The sequence below is a fragment of the Physella acuta genome, unplaced genomic scaffold, assembly GCF_028476545.2.
Source record: "Physella acuta isolate Inbredline_101_S28 unplaced genomic scaffold, ASM2847654v3 ptg001126l, whole genome shotgun sequence".
NCBI classification, from domain to species: Eukaryota; Metazoa; Mollusca; class Gastropoda; family Physidae; genus Physella; species Physella acuta.
Genome location: NW_026732643.1, coordinates 837,232 through 859,780, shown reverse-complemented (window position 1 = coordinate 859,780; position 22,549 = coordinate 837,232). Strand labels below are relative to the sequence as shown.

Sequence of the window (22,549 nt, the reverse complement as noted above, 5' to 3'; positions counted from 1 at the left end):
GTAGGAGTCAGGTGAGTGTAGGGGTCAGGTGAGTGTAGGGGTCAGGTGAGTGTAGGGGTTAGGTGGGTGTAGGGGTCAGGTGAGTGTAGGGGTCAGGTGGGTGTAGGGGTCAGGTGGGTGTAGGGGTCAGGTGCGTGTAGGGGTCAGGTGGGTGTAGGGGTCAGGTGGGTGTAGGGGTCAGGTGGGTGTAGGGGTCAGGTGAGTGTAGGGGTCAGGTGAGTGTAGGGGTAAGGTGGGTGTAGGGGTCAGGTGGGTGTAGGGGTCAGGTGGGTGTAGGGGTCAGGTTAGTGTAGGGGTCAGGTGGGTGAAGGGGTCAGTCAATGTAGGGGTCAGTCAATGTAAGGGTCAGGTGGTTGTAGGGGTCAGGTGGGTGTAGGGGTCAGTCAATGTAGGGGTCAGGTGAGTGTAGGGGTCAGGTGGGTGTAGGGGTCAGGTGGGTGTAGGGGTCAGGTGAGTGTAGGGGTCAGGTGGGTGTAGGGGTCAGGTGGGTGTAGGGGTCAGGTGAATGTAGGGGTCAGGTGGGTGTAGGGGTCAGGTGGGTGTAGGGGTCAGGTGAATGTAGGGGTCAGGTGGGTGTAGGGGTCAGGTGGGTGTAGGGTTCAGGTGGGTGTAGAGGTCAGGTGGGTGTAGGGGTCAGGTGGGTGTAGGGGTCAGGTGAGTGTAGGGGTCAGGTGGGTGTAGGGGTCAGGTGGGTGTAGGGGTCAGGTGGGTGTAGGGGTCAGGTGGGTGTAGGGGTCAGGTGAGTCTAGGGGTCAGGTGGGTGTAGGGGTCAGGTGGGTGTAGGGGTCAGGTGAGTGTAGGGGTCAGGTGGGTGTAGGGGTCAGGTGGGTGTAGGGGTCAGGTGGGTGTAGGGGTCAGGTGAGTGTAGGGGTCAGGTGAGTGAAGGGGTCAGGTGAGTGTAGGGGTCAGGTGGGTGTAAGGGTCAGGTGGGTGTTGGGGTCAGGTGAGTGTAGGGGTCAGGTGTGATTTGGGGTCAGGTAAGTTTAGGGGTCAGGTAAGTTTAGGGGTCAGGTGAATGTAGGGGTCAGGTGAGTGTAGGGGTCAGGTGAGTGTAGTGGTCAGGTGATTGTACGGGTCAGGTGAGTGTAGGGGTCAGGTGAGTGTAGGGGTCAGGTGAGTGTAGGGGTCAGGTGAGTGTAGTGGTCAGGTGAGTGTAGGGGTCAGGTGAGTGTAGGGGTCAGGTGAGTGTACGGATCAGGTGAGTGTAGGGGTCAGGTGGGTGTAAGGCTCAGGTGGGTGTTGGGGTCAGGTGAATGTAGGGGTCAGGTGTGATTTGGTGTCAGGTAAGTTTAGGGGTCAGGTAAGTTTAGGGGTCAGGTGTATGTAGGGGTCAGGTGTGTGTAGGAGTCAGGTGAGTCTAGGGGTCAGGTGAGTGTAGGGGTCAGGTGAATGTAGAGGTCAGGTGAATGTAGGGGTCAGGTGTGTGTAGGGGTCAGGTGTGTGTAGGGGTCAGGTGTGTGTCGGGGTCAGGTGAGTGTAGGGGTCAGGTGAATGTAGGGGTCAGGCGAGTGTAGGGGTCAGGTGTGTGTAGGGGTCAGGTGTGTGTAGGGGTCAGGTGAGTGTAGGGGTCAGGTGAGTCTAGGGGTCAGGTGAGTGTAGGGGTCAGGTGAATGTAGAGGTCAGGTGAATGTAGGGGTCAGGTGTGTGTAGGGGTTAGGTGGGTGTAGGGGTCAGGTGGGTGAAGAGGTCAGTCAATGTAGGGGTCAGGTGGGTGTAGGGGTCAGGTGAGTGTAGGGGTCAGGTGAGTGTAGGGGTCAGGTAAATGTAGGGGTCAGGTGTGATTTGGGGTCAGGTGTGTGTAGGGGTCAGGTTTGTGTGGGGGGACAGGTGAGTGAATGGGTCAGGTAAGTGTATGGGTCAGGTATGATTTGGGGTCAGGAGTGCTATCTGTATTCTTTTGGTACGACGAGAAGACAATCTAAAACTCTCCTTAAAACAATTTAAGTCTAGAGGTCGAACAAAATGTGAACCGACCTTTTTGGCCAGGATCCCATTTTTACCTTTTGACCAGGATTCGATTTTTACCTTTTTGGCCAGTTTTTGATGTTTACCTTTTTGGCCATGATTCCATTTTTACCTTTTTATCCAGGATTCCATTTTTGCCGATGAGATTTTTGAAGATGGAACTCCCGACGTGAGCGTCGACTGCGCTGAGCGGGTCGTCGAACAGGAAGATGTCGGCGTTACTATACACGGCACGCGCCAGGTTCACGCGCTGCTTCTGCCCGCCGCTCAGGTTGATGCCCTGAAACAGAGGGCATTGTTATACCAGGGCATAGTTATGTCATATTTGTATATTAAGTTGTTTTGGGATTTTTTGGGATAAAAAAAAATCAATTTTTAGTCGATCTCCGTCTGGTCCCCAACCCCACCCAACCACCCCCACCCCCACCCACATTCTCGCCGATCTCCGTCTCGTCCCCACCCCCACCCAACCACCCCACCCCCACCCAACCACCCCACCCCCATCCCCACCCCCACCCAACCACCCCCACCCAACCACCCCCACCCAACCACCCCACCCCCACCCACCTTCTCGCCAATCTCCGTCTGGTCCCCCGCCTCTAGGATCTGCAGGTCACGCTCGAGTTCACACAGTTTGACAACCTGCCTGTAGCGCTGCCTGTGGTACCGCTGGCCGAACAGGATGTTGTCTCTCACTGTGGCGTTCTGGATCCAAGCCTGCTGGGACACGTAGGCCACCCGGCTCTAGGGGGGCAGACACAATCATGGGACACAATCATGGGACATAATCATGTGACACAATCATGGGACACGTAGGCCATCCTGCTCTAGGGGTCAGACACAATCATGGGACACAATAATGGGACACAATCAGTAGACATTATCAGTAGACACAATCAGTAGACACAATCATAGGACACAATCATGGGACACGTAGGCCACCCTGCTCTAGGGGGCCAGACACAATCAGTAGACACAATCGTGGGGCACAATCATTGGACACAATCATGGGACACAATCATAGGACACAATCATTGGACACAATCATTGGACATAATCAGTAGACACAATCAGAGGGCACAATTAGTAGACACAATAATAGGACACAATCAGTAGACACAATCATGGGACATAATCAGTAGACACAATCAGTAGACACAATCAGTAGACACAGTATGGGACACAATCATATGACGCAATCAGTAGACACAGATATGGGACACAATCAGTAGACACAATCATGGGACACAATCACACTAATTGTGTAAAAAAATAAAATTGAGAGAGTGTGTACAAGGGAACTAACCCCGGCTATTGTCACCTACCTTGACAGTGACTTGCCCCTGTATTTTCTCCATCTCCCCCAGGATGGAGAGAATGAGCGAAGACTTGCCGGAACCGACAGGGCCAACTATGGCGGTCAGCTGACCCACTGGGACCTCCAGGTTTATGCTGTGGGCAGGGTGGGTCAAAAGCGTGGGTTAAAAGTGTTTCACTCGAATGTTTAGTGTATACATATGTGTTGTGTTGTCATGTAAGCTGACTGGGTCGGCCATAATACAAGAAAAAAGCAACAGTTTAAATGTTGGCTGTAGGGAGTAGTTGTACAAATATTTTCATTTTTTACCAACTTAATTTTTTTTGGATCCAATGTCTGATTGCTATAGAATAGATTATATTGTTAACGAATAAAATAAAACAAAACAAAATCGAAAAACACACACAAACCATGACATCCCACACCCCACAACACCCACACACCACAACACCTACACACCACAACACACACACACCACAACACACACACACCACAACACCACAACTCACTTTCTGAGTGTAGGCTGAAGTTCCCTGTCCCACGTAAAAGTTCCTCTCTGAATGCTGATGGCGTGTTCTGTGGAGAAGTCGACACACACTTACATACACGTCGACACACACACTTACAGATATCTCAACACATTGGCTTTAAGACGTAAACACAGGCTATAAAACACGTCAACACACAGACTTACAGATACCTCAACACACACACTTACAGATACCTCAACACACACACTTACAGATACCTCAACACACTTGCTTTAAGACGTAAACACAGGCTATAAAACACGTAAACACACAGACTTATAGACACATTGACACGCAAACACGTCCCATGTTGTGCTAGGCTACCTACCAGAGTTATGGCCCATGTTGTGCTAGGCTACCTACCAGAGTTATGGTCCCATGTTGTGCTAGGCTACCTACCAGAGTTATGGCCCATGTTGTGCTAGGCTACCTACCAGAGTTATGGCCCATGTTGTGCTAGGCTACCTACCAGAGTTATGGCCTATGTTGTGCTAGGCTACCTACCAGAGTTATGGTCCCATGTTGTGCTAGGCTACCTACCAGAGTCATGGTCCCATGTTGTGCTAGGCTACCTACCAGAGTTATGGTCCCATGTTGTGCTAGGCTACCTACCAGAGTCATGGTCCCATGTTGTGATGGACGTGTCAAGGTCATCTGTCACCAGAAACGTGTTGATCCTCTTGATGGAGACAGACGTCTGACAGGAAGTTTGATCAACATTATTTGTTTTAGTTGGTGGCACATCTACCTCACATCTACCTCACATCTACCTCACATCTACCTCACATCTACCTCACATCTACCTCACATCTACCTCACATCTACCTCACATCTACCTCACATCTACCCCACATCTACCTCACATCTACCTCACATCTACCTCACATCTACCTCACATCTACCTCACATCTACCTCACATCTACATCACACCTAACTCACATCTACCTCACTTGATGATGATGATAATGACGTACCTGTACGGTGTAGATGATGATGGTACTGACGTAGTTGAGCGGGACTTTGAGCAGGTTGAACAAGGCCAGCGAGACGAAGGCCTTCTGTGGGTCAAGGACATTGGTCCGGTCGCTGAGCACAAATGTGGCGAACGTGAGTAGACCTACCTTCAATAAAGGTTAATGTGGCGAACGTGAGTAGACCTACCTTCAATAAAGGTTCATGTGGCGAACGTGAGTAGACCTACCTTCAATAAAGGTTAATGTGGCGAACGTGAGTAGACCTACCTTCAATAAAGGTTAATGTGGCGAACGTGAGTAGACCTACCTTCAATAAAGGTTAATGTGGCGAACGTGAGTAGACCTACCTTCAATAAAGGTTAGTTAGCTAGGTCATTAGCAATGTAGTTTAAAGTAATAAGTCATTAGATCTACATGTTAATGTTCTTAATCATTAAAAATATTTTGCAAAGTTTTAAACAGAAATAAGACTATCTATAATATAGAGGTCTTGTGATCTATAAATAGTTTATAATTACCAAAAAAAGGAGCGACCACCACCACCCCCCCCTCCCCATAGATTTTCAAATTACCAGAAACGGAGTGATTCCCCAACATAGTCCAGACATGACATACAGAAAGGCGACTTTGTAAAGCTGTGTGACCTCCATTTGACGGATGTCTTCTACTTTTTTCTTGAACTGGTCCTCCCAGGCGTACAGCTTCAGGACCTGCGAGGCGACCAAACGGACGTTTTTAAATTGTTTTGAGATCACGGTTTGGGATCAAGGTTAAAGTGGGAGTGATCTCCCCTAAACTTTCCCGAATGTTCTTGTATAACACTACGGGGGATGGCAACTGTAGATATATAGGCCTACATGATTTTTAATCAATTTTTAAATTCTTAAACTTTTAAAAATAGAATAGAATGTCTTAGAAAAAAAACATATAAATTCATGTGTTTTTTTTTGAGAAATTGGAAAAGCCCTAAGTACTACTTCCGGTAAACGGGAAGTACTCAAAATTTGACAGAAGGCAGAGAATTAGATCTTTTACTTATGTGTGAAATTTCGTTTTTCTATCTGAACAGTATTCAAGGTATCAACTTTTGAAAAACCAAAAGTAGAATAAGTTCCACTTCCGGTTTCCGGAAATCGCCGAAAAGTGGAAACAGAGTTACAATTTTGATATAAAGAAATAAATTTGAAATTTCATCAACCTAGCTGTAACGGTACTCAAGTTATCGCGTTCAGACACACACACACACACACACACACACACATATGTTCGATGTTTTGCACGATTACAATACTTTCTCTATACTTCGTATACGAGGAAATAAAAATGAGAGGGAGGGAGAGATTATTTTAGATTATAGTTGTGACACCAGAGAAGGGGGAAAACCCCACCTTAATCTCACACAAAACCTCCTTGACCATCTTGACCCCAAGAAACCCACCTTCATCCCACACAGAACCTCGTTGACCATCTTGATCCGTTCGTCCTTCCTCTTGAGGATCTGTTCTTGGATCAGCTTTTGTTTGCTGCCCACCCAGGTGTTGATGGGCACCAGTAGGACCAGCAGACCGACCCCAGTTAGGACAGAAGGACCTGTGGACGGGGATGACAATTGTCCTACAAGCCTGACATTGTCCTGTCATGTCAGTATGACAGGCTACTGGTCTGGTGTCTTACAATGTCAGTGTTTTGATTCACCTCTGTCTACCTGTTCTTATCTTGTCTACCTATGCTTACATGTCTTTCTGTATTTACATGTCTATCTCCACTTACTTCTGTATAATTACCTCTGTGTACTTGTACTTACCTCAGTCTACTTACCTCTATCTACCTGTACTTACCTCTATCTACTTGTACTTACCTCTGTCTACCTGTACTTACCTCTGTCTACCTGTACTTACCTATGCTGTAGTAGAGTAATGTCACAGCAAAAATGATCTGTACTGGTGTAGTCCAGATATACAACAGTGTGCTCAAAATATCCTAGATATAAAAGTGTAAACATGAAGCCACGGAACTAAACTCCACCAGATATACAACAGTGTGCTCAAAATATCCTGGATATAATTTAAAAGTGTAAACATGAGGCAACGGAACAAAACTCCACAAGATATACAACAGTGTGCTCAAAATATCCTGGATATAATTTAAAAGTGTAAACATGAAGCAACGGAACTAAACTCCACCAGATATACAACAGTGTGCTCAAGATATCCTGGATATAAAAGTGTAAACATGAAGCCACGGAACTAAACTCCACCTGAGCAGGACAACCTGTGGTGGAGCAGCGACTCACCTGCAGCCTCTGACAGTCGACTGACATTAGATTGACGATCTCACCAACGGTCGAACCTTTCCTGGCTGAGCTTGATATGGTCAGAGCCTGGGGAATAGACCGGATGTCGTCAGGGCCGGGGGAATAGACCGGATGTTGTCAGGGCCTGGGGAATAGACCGGATGTTGTCAGGGCCTGGGGAATAGACCGGATGTCGTCAGGGCCTGGGGAATAGACCGGATGTCGTCAGGGCGCCAGCTCCAGGCATGAGGCTAGCGATGTCTTCATATCCCAATACCAGGATTAGTTTAGGAGTTTTAGAATTTTTCTACAGATATCGTCGGTCTGGGCAGAGAAAGTGTCGGTGACCCCCAATGTTTCAGTAAGGTCGCCCTGGGTAAAGTCGTCTCAGTAAGGTCGTAAGAAAGTTCAATAAGATCTACGTCTGGCATCAGAGACTGACCTTTCTATAAATAGCCCCCACCAGCACAGTTTTCACGTGCATTCCCAGAATGCAGCTCCTGTACATAGATTGTGAGAAGAAAAAAGACTTCCCTGTCCCTGCCAAAAACAGCGCAAAACTGACCACATAGGCCTGCCATACTTTCTCTGGCCCCTGCAGCAGATCAATCAAAATCCTGGCCACGTTCATGGGTGGAAGAAAAATTAAAAACAAATTCAAACTTTGACGTGAATATTCTTTTAGGTATTGGATACTAGAAATAAAGTCACGCTGACAAAAATAGACTATTATTTAGAGCTAGTGAGAGCCAGATAGAGGCAGCAGTCAGCACATACCCCAAGAGAAACGTAGCAGTCAACACATACCCCAAGAGAAACGTAGCAGTCAGCACATACCCCAAAAGAAACGTAGCAGTCAGCACATACCCCAAGAGAAACGTAGCAGTCAGCACATACCCCAAGAGAAACATAGCAGTCAGCACATACCCCAAAAGAAACGTAGCAGTCAGCACATACCCCAAGAGAAACGTAGCAGTCAGCACATACCCCAAGAGAAACATAGCAGTCAGCACATACCCCAAGAGAAACGTAGCAGTCAGCACATACCCCAAGAGAAACATAGCAGTCAGCACATACCCCAAGAGAAACGGGCCTAGATAAAGGCAGCAGTCAGCACACAACTTCTGGACAATGGCCATCAGAGCGTTCTTCCACACCAGCCTGAGCAGCACGCGGGTCAAGCTTGGTCGTGTCAGCTCCACGTCCATAGGTGGCACCTGTGGTCAAGGGAATGGGGGCACTTTCAGCTCCGTAGTCAAGGGGGAATGTATGGTATTTTAAGCTCTACAGTCAGGGGACTGAGGGTAGTTTAAGCTCTGTAGTTGAAGGACTGGGGCACTAAGCTCTAAAGTCAGGGGACTGAGGGTAGTTTAAGCTCTGTAGTTAAGGGAATTTGGCAGTAAGGGGAGGGGATATGAGGCACTTTAAGCTTATAGTCTGCAGTAAAATGGAATATGGACCACCGAAGCATTTCCATGGGGTAGTGGGAAACGTCAAAACTCGTCACTGTAACTACTTTGGTATTTGGTCATCAATCAGATGAAACCTGACCTCAGCTCCAGTGATCGAATCAGGGGACAGAAGCAGAGAAGTCCTCTCACTAGTGCTGCTGTAGTGGGCAGGGAGGGACAGGCTAGCTCTAGACCGTCTGAGTTGTCCGCCCTTCTTCTCACTGGATGGAAGAGTGTTGTACATTAACGGTAAGTGATTTAAACATTGGCGATTAGGTTTTTGTTTTAATGATATATCTTGTCCATTGCTGGTGCTAGCTTTAAATGCACCAACAGCCTGCATGTGAAGTGGTGTGTGTTGACTGATGCTAAACTCATACATCCGTTCTTATTATAGTTTCCTACGGCATTGTGTTGTGTTGATCAAGTCTCTCCACCCCCCCCCACCTACCCAGGGAAATGGATACGGTTGATTGATTCCACTCTCTCCTGCTCCTGGCGCCAAAACTTGTCGTACAACAGGTTCAGACGACAACTCTGGTCACGTGGGTTCAGGCTCCAGATGTCGTCTGCTTGTATTTCCCTCTTGAAGCCAGTCACCATCAGCCTGTAAATACAACATGATGTCACCATCAGCCTGTAAATATAACAGTGTGTCACCATCAGCCTGTAAATACAACAGTGTGTCACCATCAGCCTGTAAATATAACAGTGTGTCACCATCAACCTGTAAATATAACAGTGTGTCACCATCAGCCTGTAAATACAACAGTGTGTCACCATCAGCCTGTAAATATAACAGTGTGTCACCATCAACCTGTAAATATAACAGTGTGTCACCATCAGCCTGTAAATACAACAGTGTGTCACCATCAGCCTGTAAATATAACAGTGTGTCACCATCAACCTGTAAATATAACACTGTGTCACCATCAGCCTGTAAATATAACAGTGTGTCACCATCAACCTGTAAATATAACATTGTGTCACCATCAGCCTGTAAATATAACAGTGTGTCACCATCAGCCTGTAAATACAACAGTGTGTCACCATCAGCCTGTAAATATAACAGTGTGTCACCATCAACCTGTAAATATAACAGTGTGTCACCATCAGCCTGTAAATACAACAGTGTGTCACCATCAGCCTGTAAATATAACAGTGTGTCACCATCAACCTGTAAATATAACAGTGTGTCACCATCAGCCTGTAAATACAACAGTGTGTCACCATCAGCCTGTAAATATAACAGTGTGTCACCATCAACCTGTAAATATAACACTGTGTCACCATCAGCCTGTAAATATAACAGTGTGTCACCATCAACCTGTAAATATAACATTGTGTCACCATCAGCCTGTAAATATAACAGTGTGTCACCATCAGCCTGTAAATATAACACTGTGTCACCATCAGCCTGTAAATATAACAGTGTGTCACCATCAGCCTGTAAATATAACATTGTGTCACCATCAGCCTGTAAATATAACATCGTGTCACCATCAGCCTGTAAATAAATTATTGTTTACATTGTATCACCAGCAGAGGCGTAGCGACCATTCCCGGCGCCCGGGGACAAACATTGAATTTGGCGCCCCCTCGGGAGCAACCTATAAATTTTCAATTTGCACCCCCCCCCCCTCAAACTTTCGATTTGCACCAATTTTGACGCTCCTAAGGTCGGCGCCCGGGGACATATGTACCCCCCCCCCCCGCCCCGCTCCCCCCCCCCCTCTATGACTCTGATCACCAGCAGTGTGTCACCTGTATGACAGATCAAGCCTAGTACGCTTGTTTTTTTTTTTTTTGTTTTTTGTTTTTTTTTTTACATTTAGCTTGTTGTGCTACCATAATTCAGGTTTAGGGGGATCCAAAAATTAGTCTTATTTAGTGGGGCATGTAACCTACGCTGGTTTGATTGGTTGTGTCACACTTACTTCATCATCCAGAAAAATAAAATCTTGGACGGATACGATGCTGTCACTTCTGGACAGGGGTTCTGTAAGAAATTTAATGAAATAATTTATTAAAAGTAAAAATTTTATGACGAAAAATTGTCAGTTCTAATACAAAAAAAATAACATCATGTTAAGTCTTCCATAGTGTTTTTACAAGAATTTAAAATCAACAAATCTGATTAAAAAAGAGAAAAGTTTACGAAAAAAAAAAAAAAACAATAACCTACAGATCCCATTTGTGTGTTGTCTCCCTTCTTAGTGTCAACCAAATTGTCGGAAAAAAACGACAACCCAAAGCAGAACAGGTTCAATAACTCTTGGACAACGAGAATACTGAACTCTCCTTGGTTGCTCATGTAACCCTTGGAAATATTTTATGTAGTTATGTCATTCGTTGTTGTTTTTTAAGTCTTCCAGGATTAATATAAAGATTACAATTTTATAACATATTTTCATATTACAAATGTTAGTCCTAAAAAACTAATATGTAATTAAAGACGGTAATGATAAAAATATTCACTTAGAACAAATGCTACATTAATAAAAATTGCATGTTTAACAGTTTGTTTACATGGTCGTTTACCTCGGTCAGAATCCAAGTATAGCAAGGGACTATACCCAGGAGAAAATTCATTCCGTAAAAATAAAATGACATAAACATTGGATAGCGTCCCTTGTATCTTTCGTACCACAACTGAAAAACGACTAGTGCCTGAAAAATAAAACCACACTACTCAATCCATCCCCATTTTTAGCAACGACTTTCTTTATTTACACCTTAATAGGTACACATGTCTACTATAAAATACTGCAACACCAAAAACTATACGAAATACGAATAAAGAACGTACGTATGTGAGTAGATAAAGAGTTGAGGCAACTAGCTGTGAAGCTTGACGTGAGTGGACAATGTCCACTAGAAGTTGGCTCAAGGACAGCAGGGCCAGCAGTGATGTGGAGATCTGCAACAAATACACCGAGTGCATTAGGCGGTCGTGCACATACACAGCAAATAAATCATACACATTCAATGATCGTAAACTTATGCAACAAATACATCTTACACATTCAATGATCGTAAACTTATGCAACAAATACATCTTACACATTCAATGATCGTAAACTTATGCAACAAATACATCTTACACATTCAATGATCGTAAACTTATGCAACAAATAAATCTTACACATTCAATGATCGTAAACTTATGCAACAAATAAATCTTACGCATTCAAGGACCGTAAACTTATGCAACAAATAAATCTTACACATTCAAGGACCGTAAACTTATGCAACAAATAAATCTTACGCATTCAAGGATCGTAAACTTATGCAACAAATAAATCTTACACATTCAATGATCGTAAACTTATGCAACAAATACATCTTACACATTCAATGATCGTAAACTTATGCAACAAATACATCTTACACATTCAATGATCGTAAACTTATGCAACAAATAAATCTTACACATTCAATGATCGTAAACTTATGCAACAAATAAATCTTACGCATTCAAGGACCGTAAACTTATGCAACAAATAAATCTTACACATTCAAGGACCGTAAACTTATGCAACAAATAAATCTTACGCATTCAAGGATCGTAAACTTATGCAACAAATAAATCTTACACATTCAATGATCGTAAACTTATGCAACAAATAAATCTTACGCATTCAAGGACCGTAAACTTATGCAACAAATAAATCTTACACATTCAAGGACCGTAAACTTATGCAACAAATAAATCTTACGCATTCAAGGATCGTAAACTTATGCAACAAATAAATCTTACATATTCAAGGATCGTAAACTTATGCAACAAATAAATCTTACATATTTAAGGACCGTAAACTTATGCAACAAATAAATCTTACATATTCAAGGATCGTAAACGTATGCAACAAATAAATCTTACATATTCAAGGATCGTAAACTTATGCAACAAATAAATCTTACGCATTCAAGGATCGTAAACTTATGCAACAAATAAACCTTAAGCATTCAAGGATCCTACCCATTGCACATACACAACTACAAATAAATTTTTCGCAGTCAGGGATGGTGCACATAAAGGCCTACAACAACAATAAAATCTAAACATTAGGGGATTTCACACATTTAAAACTGTTTTGAAAGGGGGTGGGGGTGTCTTGATTTTCAAAATATGATATAGGGTTGATCGTCTACAAAATAGTTTTATAATATTGTATGCTGTAAGGTGTGAGTTCCTTTAAGTGTTTTATAACAATAGCTAGACCCCTCAAACTGAGGTTAAGATTAACACGAAAACGGTTAGATGTGATGTTCTTGGTTAAGCGTTAAATAAGTTTCTGTATATGGTCACGTTACCATCTTAGTAGCACATAGCGTAGAGAGGTAGAAAACAGGTTTTTCCTCGTTGGGGTGGTTCGTTTTGTGTGAACCCGACTTGTGATGGTTCGTGGTGTGAGAACCCGACTTGTGATGGTAGCCATGATGGTTGCCGTTCGCAACAGAGGCTTTGCTGGTCACTGCGGATAGTTTGTTGGATGTTGCGTGGTTGGGTGTGCTGGAGCCTGTTTGTTGGCTGCTGCGTCTTGCGGTGTTCAGGCTGTTGGTGCTGTATTGGTTGTTGACGTCGTAGAGGAAGTAGGGCAGCAACAACCACACGTAGCCACACGGGACCCACACGAGAATGGTGTGGATAAAGCAGTCAGTAAACTGAGGCCACGGACCGTCCAGTAGTAGCGTCAAGTTCTGTGGAAGACAGGTAGGCTTAAACTCTCACCAATCTGATGCAAATATCTAAGGCTGTGTCTGGATGTTTTAAATCAATGCATATATCTTAAGTTCGGTCTCTGCTTGTTGACAAATTGCCTTTATATAATAAATATTAAATTCTTTTGTTTACATACACTGCTGATTCTTATACCCCCCTTCACCCCAATCATCTCGGGTTTCTATAGCTAGATAAATATAATTTTTAATGAAATTCATCAGTCTTTGGTGGAAATTAATCGTTTTACCCATTCCCCCTCCTCTCCCCCCACTCCCCGCCAAAAAAACCCCACCAAATATTTATCTTACCATAAATGGTCCCCCACAAAATTGATCAAATCCACTGACGTCCATCTTGGAATCTATATAAAAACAAAAGTGTCCCGTGCACCGAAATACTGGACCTCTCCTGAGTCCGCTCCCAACTGACGGAGCGTGACGTGTGCACGGTGCCCGGGCTCCTGTCCCGTGATGCTGCATCGTTCCGGTTCATTAAAGTGTTATAGCCAGTGTTGAAACCAAGTTATATTTTATAACCTTTGACCCAGGTCAGGACAACTATGTCCAGTCATTGTGTGGCCAGATCAAGATTCTAGAAACATGGAAGTACACAACAGAAGTGGGTTTAAGACCTATGAAATACATGCAATGTTGATGTAAAAGGTTTTAAAAATATATAGCTTGTTTATGAAAACATCTGAGTTGGGGGGGGGGGGGGCGTGCGGGTGACCACGAGTTGTTTAAAGGTGATTATCTTCTTAGTGTGTGACGTATGTAAGTTAGAGATCGTCAGTTGTGGGGGAGGGGGGGGGGGCGTACGGGTGACCACGAGTTGTTTAAAGGTGATTATCTTCTTAGTGTGTGACGTATGTAAGTTAGAGATCGTCAGTTGTGGGGACGTCTGTAACAAGAATCAGATAAATGGGAGAATGTGTGTGTGTGTGTGGGGGGCTAATAGTTCCTTGCAACAGTATGAGAGATGGTATTACTAGTAGACTTTGGAAGGTAGAACATTATTTATTCACCAGTGGCCTACGACTTTGGGTCATCTGAAAGTTTTGAGCCCCATCTCTAAGTTTGTTTCACTCACCCCACCCCACGGTTTACAGTAATCCTGGCCTAGTCCGTCTATCCCCCCTCCCCCAAAGCCAGTCAGGTACTCGCTGGACACTGTTGGATGGTATCATGAAGGGCAACTATGTGTACAACAAACACAATTAGGTCAACAACAACCAACACACTATAACAAACACAATTAGGTCAACAACAACCAACACACTATAACAAACACAATTAGGTCAACAACAACCAACACACTATAACAAACACAATTAGGTCAACAACAACCAACACACTATAACAAACACAATTAGGTCAACAACAACCAACACACTATAACAAACACAATTAGGTCAACAACAACCAACACACTATAACAAACACAATTAGGCCAACAACAACCAACACACTATAACAAACACAATTAGGTCACCACCAACCAACACTACAACAAACACAATTAGGCCAACAACAACCAACACACTATAACAAACACAATTAGGTCAACAACAACCAACACACTATAACAAACACAATTAGGTCAACAACAACCAACACACTATAACAAACACAATTAGGTCAACAACAACCAACACACTATAACAAACACAATTAGGTCAACAACAACCAACACACCATAACAAACACAATTAGGTCAACAACAACCAACACACTATAACAAACACAATTAGGTCAACAACAACCAACACACTATAACAAACACAATTAGGTCAACAACAACCAACACACTATAACAAACACAATTAGGCCAACAACAACCAACACACTATAACAAACACAATTAGGTCAACAACAACCAACACACTACAGCAAACACAATTAGGTCACCACCAACACACACACACTACAACAAACACAATTAGGTCACCACCAATCAACACTACAACAAACACAATTAGGTCACCACCAATCAACACTACAACAAACACAATTAGGTCACCACCAATCAATAACATCAAGTCACACATTATATTTAGAGTTTCTTAAAAGTAGTTTTATTTTTTGAATAGATTTGTACCTAACCTGGTCAAATACTGAACAAAAGAAAACAGCAGACTCATCAATAATGATAGTATAGTACTGGAGTAACATAATACAGGGCCTCGGGATGGGTCCAGTCAAATGGTGGAAACAAATGTATGACACTGACACATGGCATGTCTGTCACTGACACATAGCATGCCTGTCACTGACACAAGGGACATCTGTCATTGACACAAGGGAAGTCTGTCACAGACTCACAGGACGTCTGTCATTGACACACGGGATGTCTGTCACTGACATGGGATGTCTGTCATTGACACATGGCATGTCTGTCACTGACACAAGGGACATCTGTCACTGACACAAGGGACGTCTGTCACTGACACAAGGGACATCTGTCACTGACATGTCTTATATCCACTAGGTGGTCAGCAGTCTCACCTCTTTAAGGACATGTAAAATTGGCCCACATGAGATAGAAAAAAAGGACACAGATTGTCCCAGCCTAAAAATTGTTAGACCTACAACAGTCAGCCACAGCTGATTAAAAGCTCAGGATTGTCAAGTCCTGGCCTGGTAAAATAAACTATTGTACCAAGTCAAACAAATAGAGGGCTTGCATTGATTTTGAGGATAGTGTGACACTCAAACTTGTAGCATCAGCCAGAGGAAGATGGAGAGCCATGTTTGTTGTGAGAGCTCAGCTGATGTAGAGCTCAAATGTAAACATCGCTAGGTCAAGGTTGTTTAGTGAGGCTACTCATGCACCAGTTTCTGTCATAGTGTGACAGCATTAGCTGACATTGAATCAACAATGGGAGGGGTCATCAGATGGGCAAGGTTGACCAGAGGACAACAAGTTATCACATGGACACTAGCAGTTTGACTGACAATAAAATTAGCAGCAGTTAGGTTAAAACACACCTCTAGACATCTTTACAAGGGCAGAAAATAAACAATGTCCAATTACACAATATTCCAATTACACAATATTCCAACTTCACAATGTTCAATTACACACTGTTCAATTACAGTGTTCATATTACACAATGCTCCAATTTCACAATGTTCCTATTACACTATGTTCCAATTACACAATGTTTAATTACACAATGTTCAATTTCATATTATTTAAAAAATTCATTAACTAAAACAACTGAGGATGCTAAATTTGACAAAAGAAGTTAACCCCCCCCCCCCCCCACTTCATTACAACTAAGCTTTATTTTAAAACTGAATATTTTTATGACTATCAGACACCAGTATTAGCAAACAAGTCCCAGTAACATGGGGACTTAAATAAGTTACTCATTTCATTCACGACCAGGTTCTTTTCTTGCCAGCACTCAAGCAGCCAGTAGTGCTAACAACAAGAGCTTATAAAATGTACAGCTTTACTAGAGTCAAACATCAAGTTTGGAGCTGACAAAATTAGACAAGTTACAGTCAAGTACATTGATACAGACTCAATGAACAGAGAAAAAAAAAACGCTTACATTTCTTCTTAAAGACTGAGAGACGCTATCTTAGATTTCTTCTTATTGACTGAGAGAAGCTATCTTAGATTTCTTCTTATTGACTGACAGAAGCTATCTTAGATTTCTTACTAGACTCATAGAACCTGTCTTAGACACATGAAGTAAAATAAAGCAACATTATTTCAAGCCAAAGTTTGAACAGAATGTGTGACAGCACGCAGCCATCCAGTGAAGCAGCCAGACAGCTCTCTCACGTGTCGTAGTCGTCTGTGTCTCCCGCTGTTGTTGCCATGGCACGCGACTGGTAGGAAAGGTTGATGGGCTGCTGCTGCACGCTGTCTTGGGGCTGCTCCAGGTGGCCAGGGTGCTGGTGGCCAGGGTGGGGGACTGATGAAGGCACCAGGGGCGGATATGTGTTTGGGAAGGGGGGCACAAGCGGGTAGTTGCTGGCTCCCAGAGTAGCAGGTGGAACGTATGAAGGGTAGGGGAAGGCTGGCACAGGGGGAGGGTAGAGCTGCTGTTTGAACTGCTGGTGTGGTAGCAGCTGCTGCTGTTGCTTGTGTAAACTGGCTAATGCTGGGCTGATCAAAGGGTGGGGGTAGCTGAAACAACACAGCACAGCTAGCATTGTCAACAAGTAACACTATTTCAAATAGCTAAAAGATAAACAGTTCTTCAGATTAGACATTAATATATTATCTAGATTTAAATCAGGAAATTGTAGATCTAAATGTCTATTCTTAAGGAGTACAAAGTTGAAAGCATCTTTTTATTGGATTTTTGTTTGATCGACTAAACTAATAGGGTTGTTTTTATAACTTACAGTTTTTCAAAGCACCACAAAACAAATACTTTAATGTATTTATAAAAAAATGTCTCATCTCTGTTTACTGCTATACAACACAACCTTTCAGCACAAGCCCTTTAGCCTTTGACCTCTGAGAAATAAAACTACCCACAAAAGCCCTTGACCTCTGAGATACACCACTACCCATACAAACCCCCTAAATCATGGCCCCTTCCAGTAAAACTGACATAGAATAATGTGCCTGTTCAAAGTTTAAGAAAAACACCAGAAAAAAAAATCTCACCCAGAATTTAAATTGTGCAAGACAGAATTGTTCACCAACTGATCAGAGCCTAAAAATGAAAAGAAAATAATGTTAACATTTGGTAATGTAAACTTATTGATGAAATCTGCCTAAAAACTTGCCAGAAATTATTACCTGAAGAGGTAGCTGGCATTTCAGATTTTAACCTATCATTTGAGTGTCCAAATGCTGCCTGGGCAGAAGCACTTTCTTCATCTGTCTCTGTATCTTCATCATCTTCCTCCTCATCTTCCTGTAAAACATGCATGAGAATTAAAATGCTGGTTTACTATATTGTGAGGATGTAATAACATTACAGATGTGCACTAAGGTTGTGGCAGAATTTTTAAGCAAATCAACACTGTGACAAGCTCTGTAATTACTGACCTCCGTATCAGACGTTGTTTTTGATGATTCCCCTGTTTGTTTGCTTTTACAGGAGTCTTTTGTTTTTCTGGGCCTGCAGACAAGTATGAAAGTTACTTGACTTGGTCTACCATTAAGTGCTTCAAAGTGTTATGTGTACATTGTACCTTCAACACAGATCTATTGTAGGACTAAACACTAAGCAAATAGAGAGATCAAATACAGACCGGCCTCGTCCTTTCTTTATGCTCATATCTCCATCACTGGCAGCAGTTTCGCAATTGTCTTCTGCTTGGTAATCTGATACATTGGCAACAACGTCTCGAAGAAAATCAAACTGCTTATTTGAATGTATTGTATGTTTTCTGGAAAAAAAAAAGAATCTTTTCTTATGTACTGCCACCTTTCTAAAAGCAAATTTCTAATACACTGGATAGTGATATTATTACAAAATGTTAAAAAATATCCTAATAAATTTTATTGTATTGTTTGTTTACTGCAATCAGTTCTAAAACAAGCTTTAAAAAAAAAAACCAAGCTAAACAAAGGAGTATCTATCATTTTAATATAACTAGTAACATATCAAAGCATATTGCCTTAGCATGAATTCAGTTATGTCCCTTTAGATAATCATTTTAAGACAAGGTTTCTTCCAAGATGCAAAGCACACATCTTTAATACAGAATCCACCCAGTTTCAAACACTGAATAACATGAATAGGGAGGGCTATTTCATTTGGTCATAGTAATGTTATACAGACAAAATTATTGAAAGTAAAATTTAAAAATTAACATAAATTTTAAAATCCCGTAAAAACATTGATCAACATTGAATGTAATGATAAAATTTTTAAAAAGAGATTCCACTCTAAAAGGTTCACAACAAAAGATTTGATGATTCTTACATGTGGGAAGTAGAAAGGGTCTTTGCATTTTTTGCTATTGTTGTTTTAGATGTTTCTAAAATAAGAGATTCAATAAACATTTCCAATGCTCGTGCTGTATACTAGTCAAGGAAAATAAAATTTTCATAAAACAAGAAAAGTATCTACCCATCATGTCTGAATCTATTTAATAAACATAAATCTAACTTAACTATAAATAAACTACTGGTTGTAAAAATCTAATGGACCATCCTTTAATGATCTCAAGGGGGAGGGGGGAGGAGGGGGGAAAGGAGTGGAGAGTGGATGATGCCTATTGCTATCAAGTATAATGGTATTAAAGAGAAAAATATTCCTAAATTGTTGGTGATGAAAATCTATTGGGCAAATATTAAAAACAAGACAAAGCTAAAGCCCTCTTTTTAAAGGATACAGATAATAACAGGAACTGCTGCAGCAACTTTTCCAACATCCTCATCTGTTTGCATAATTTTCTTTATTCTGGCCTACAGAAATAAAGTACAAAAATTAATTCAATAGAAGCAACCTAAATTTAAATAATTTTTTACAAGGCTTGTTGTACAATAATGTAGTAGAATTTTACAAATTGAAATCAACAGAAAATGTAAACAACAAACAGCCAAAAAGGTGTTAATCCAGATTTTTTGTTGTTGTTTATTGTCTATTGTTTTATATAATTATAATGGGTCAGTGTGACTAAATTAAAAAAAGATTTCTTACCAAGTACCACTTGTTGATTTTTCAAAGCAAATAAACTTACTTTAAAACTGTACACTTTACACATTTTTTATTAGGAACAACCATGAAAATAAGGAGTTCTTAAATTCATACTAACTGTAAAGCTTTAACTTTCCGCACAAGAAAGGACAGATTTTCTTAGCAACAAAAAGGTTCAACCATTTTAAACAGAGATGGTACTAGCATTAATACCTCTAGTCTTGTATAATCAAAATAACAAGATTTAGTAAGAGTGCTAATTAATCCCATATAACAGACTAAACAAAAAACAAAGAAATCAGAGCATCCATTGTTTAAGAGAATAATGCCATCTGAAATCATGTATTTTACTTTTTTTGTACTTAGGCCTATCTAAAATACTGGTCTCTCCAATTTAACTATTAACCTATTTATGGTGCCTAGGATAGATATTTATGTCAACGGCAAATATAGTAATTGTACCAGCAAATATAGTGATTGTACCGTAATAATGAAAACTATCAGTAAAATAATATAATTTCACCCATGGGAGGGTCTGAGCCACTTCTCTACTGAGAGTATGTAAATGTAGAGTAGAATCTGCACAAGCCAGCCAAAACTTGCCAAAAGGAAGAGAGAGATTGTGTTAATTACTGGCCCTTTAATTCCCTCAGCGACGGACTTGTCCCATAAGCCTTTTGGTCTTGAAGATTGGTTACTATCTCAACTCCACCCCGACTGCAGTCTAACGGCTGGGTCAGAGGTCAAGCACCGTGGTATGCAGCTGACAAGAGGTGGGGGGAGAATTTGCCCAAAATGGTGGTGGATGGTTTTACTGTCATAAATTTCATTTTTAATTTACTTTAGTATAGTTACAAGTTACACAATTTACAACATAGGATCTTTACAAAAATGAATCGGAGACTGTAGAACTATTAGGGTTATCAGTCTATGAAAAAAAAAAATCAAATATTGCATACCATTTTTTTTTATAAAACATTACATTTGAATGACAACCAAATTTATTTATTTTTTAAAAATTACGTGACCGCTATTTGGTGATCACTAGTGAGGAATTCTGGCGCATAGCCAATTAAAAAGTCAAACCGGATTTGTGGTTTGCATTTGCCTCCAACGTAAGAGTGATATAACATGTGTTGTCATGGAGAGGTGTGTCGTGCATGGCAGTGAGTGACAATAAATATTAAATTAAGTAATTTAGTTTAAAACGAACTAAAAACTTAAAAAAATTAGTGCCTAATGGATTAAATATGGGTGTCTATCATTCAGTGGTCATGTTTAAATTGAAAATTGAGTAAATTTTAGATTTAGTGAGAAAATCTACATTAACTAGGCTATTTATTTATGTAGGCTACTTAACCAAATAAAAAAATATTGAGTGTCTAGTTAGTTAGAGCTAAAGAAAATGTAGTTTTCATTGGTAGGCCCTTTTTAAAAATTTCAAAATTTAGGCCTAGGCCTAATTATTAATATTATTTTTAGTAGCCTAAACTGGCCTAAAGTTAGACTGTCGCATGACCTACATATTTTTACCGTCGTCACGGTAATGATGGATGCGGAAAACGTTGACACTGTAATTCCGTTTTTTTAACAATGTTTCATGGTCATTTCAGAAATATATACTTAAAATTGTTATTTTTGCGTATTATTCTAGTTTTAACAATGGAAGATTAGTAATTGATGCAAACTTGCCATTGTACTTGTTTTTATCTAATCGCTGAGAATATCGAGCATAACATAATTAAAGTAAGCAAAATGTGAATTGCTTTATTTAATATTGTTCTAACCATACTGAAAATATATTCTAAACTATAGTCACTATAGAAAAATTATAACTTGCTTTCTATTAAAGCTAATGTCATTAATATTTTAAAATTATGCAGGGTAAAAACAAAACCTAGAAAAATAACTTGATTGAGACAACAGCTAACTAAGCCTGCCCATTTTACCCGCCCTGTACTTGGATGGGGAGAAATCTAGCAGACAACACATTTCTGCCAAACGGCGGTGAACGGTCAATCTCGTCACAACAAAACTCCTTAAAAAACTAACCCACCATATCACTGAAAATTGGTCATATCATCGCAGCCATTTAAAAACAAATCCGAAATCATTTTCTAGCTTACCGATTAAATTTGATAGGCCCCCTAAATAAAATTTATATCAAATTAAAGGTAAACAAATGCAGTTTTTTTTATTGTTTAAGTCATCTTGAACAATAATGAAGTTTGAAATCTCAGGCAACACCCTACCTAAAGTCTTACGTAACCTCAACTTGTTAGATTTAGATTTTAGTTTTTAGATAATGTTGATTTAGATCCAGTGGCAATTAACAATTGTTTAAGACAAGAAGGGTGAAGAAGTGAAGAAGACATAAGAGTTCATAAGACAAGTACATGAAAATATATACCGGTGGAAAACGAGCATTATATTTCTTTTTCTTTGATGTCCTTGATGGAGATTTCGGCATTTTTCCTGTGTTGCTAATTCTAAAAACAAATAAAAACAGCAGGAGACCTGTTACGTTAGGTTAGAATAAATCTGGATCAAGAATCTGGTAGGAAAAGCAGTTTTAACAGATACGGAAGCGTAAACGATTATAAACATGGACTAGATCTAGTTTCTTTACGAAAATAAGTTTTGAATTTCAAAAATGTATTTTAAAGTATTTA

At 41.2% G+C, this 22,549-nt stretch overlaps 2 protein-coding genes across 2 annotated transcripts in view; both read right to left on the bottom strand.

The window, feature by feature from the left end:
* The window catches only part of LOC131956082 (ATP-binding cassette sub-family C member 2), a 31,684-nt gene extending 17,997 nt beyond the window's left edge, over window positions 1–13,687 (bottom strand). The window contains exons 1-20 of the mRNA XM_059320470.1: window positions 13,567–13,687; window positions 12,850–13,236; window positions 11,342–11,452; window positions 11,074–11,202; window positions 10,718–10,852; window positions 10,470–10,531; window positions 8,984–9,139; window positions 8,633–8,753; window positions 8,159–8,298; window positions 7,524–7,698; window positions 7,082–7,168; window positions 6,687–6,768; window positions 6,227–6,378; window positions 5,361–5,498; window positions 4,789–4,935; window positions 4,426–4,510; window positions 3,793–3,859; window positions 3,291–3,417; window positions 2,533–2,709; window positions 2,078–2,245 (exon numbers count right to left, since the gene is read on the bottom strand). Coding sequence (XP_059176453.1) covers window positions 2,078–2,245; window positions 2,533–2,709; window positions 3,291–3,417; window positions 3,793–3,859; window positions 4,426–4,510; window positions 4,789–4,935; window positions 5,361–5,498; window positions 6,227–6,378; window positions 6,687–6,768; window positions 7,082–7,168; window positions 7,524–7,698; window positions 8,159–8,298; window positions 8,633–8,753; window positions 8,984–9,139; window positions 10,470–10,531; window positions 10,718–10,852; window positions 11,074–11,202; window positions 11,342–11,452; window positions 12,850–13,236; window positions 13,567–13,611 — 2,691 coding nt within the window. The 5' untranslated portion in view covers window positions 13,612–13,687. The remainder of the gene's footprint in view (window positions 1–2,077; window positions 2,246–2,532; window positions 2,710–3,290; window positions 3,418–3,792; window positions 3,860–4,425; window positions 4,511–4,788; window positions 4,936–5,360; window positions 5,499–6,226; window positions 6,379–6,686; window positions 6,769–7,081; window positions 7,169–7,523; window positions 7,699–8,158; window positions 8,299–8,632; window positions 8,754–8,983; window positions 9,140–10,469; window positions 10,532–10,717; window positions 10,853–11,073; window positions 11,203–11,341; window positions 11,453–12,849; window positions 13,237–13,566) is intronic.
* Window positions 13,688–16,090: 2,403 nt separating this feature from the next.
* LOC131956094 (dr1-associated corepressor) lies at window positions 16,091–22,459 on the bottom strand. Its single transcript, XM_059320497.1, has 8 exons — window positions 22,288–22,459; window positions 19,573–19,645; window positions 19,161–19,254; window positions 18,484–18,621; window positions 18,278–18,350; window positions 18,026–18,143; window positions 17,891–17,939; window positions 16,091–17,401 (listed from the first exon to the last, which is right to left on the bottom strand). Exons 1-8 carry the CDS (start codon window positions 22,345–22,347, stop codon window positions 17,050–17,052), a joined length of 957 nt encoding a protein of 318 aa, XP_059176480.1. The 5' UTR covers window positions 22,348–22,459; the 3' UTR covers window positions 16,091–17,049.
* Between the last annotated feature and the right edge of the window lie 90 nt (window positions 22,460–22,549).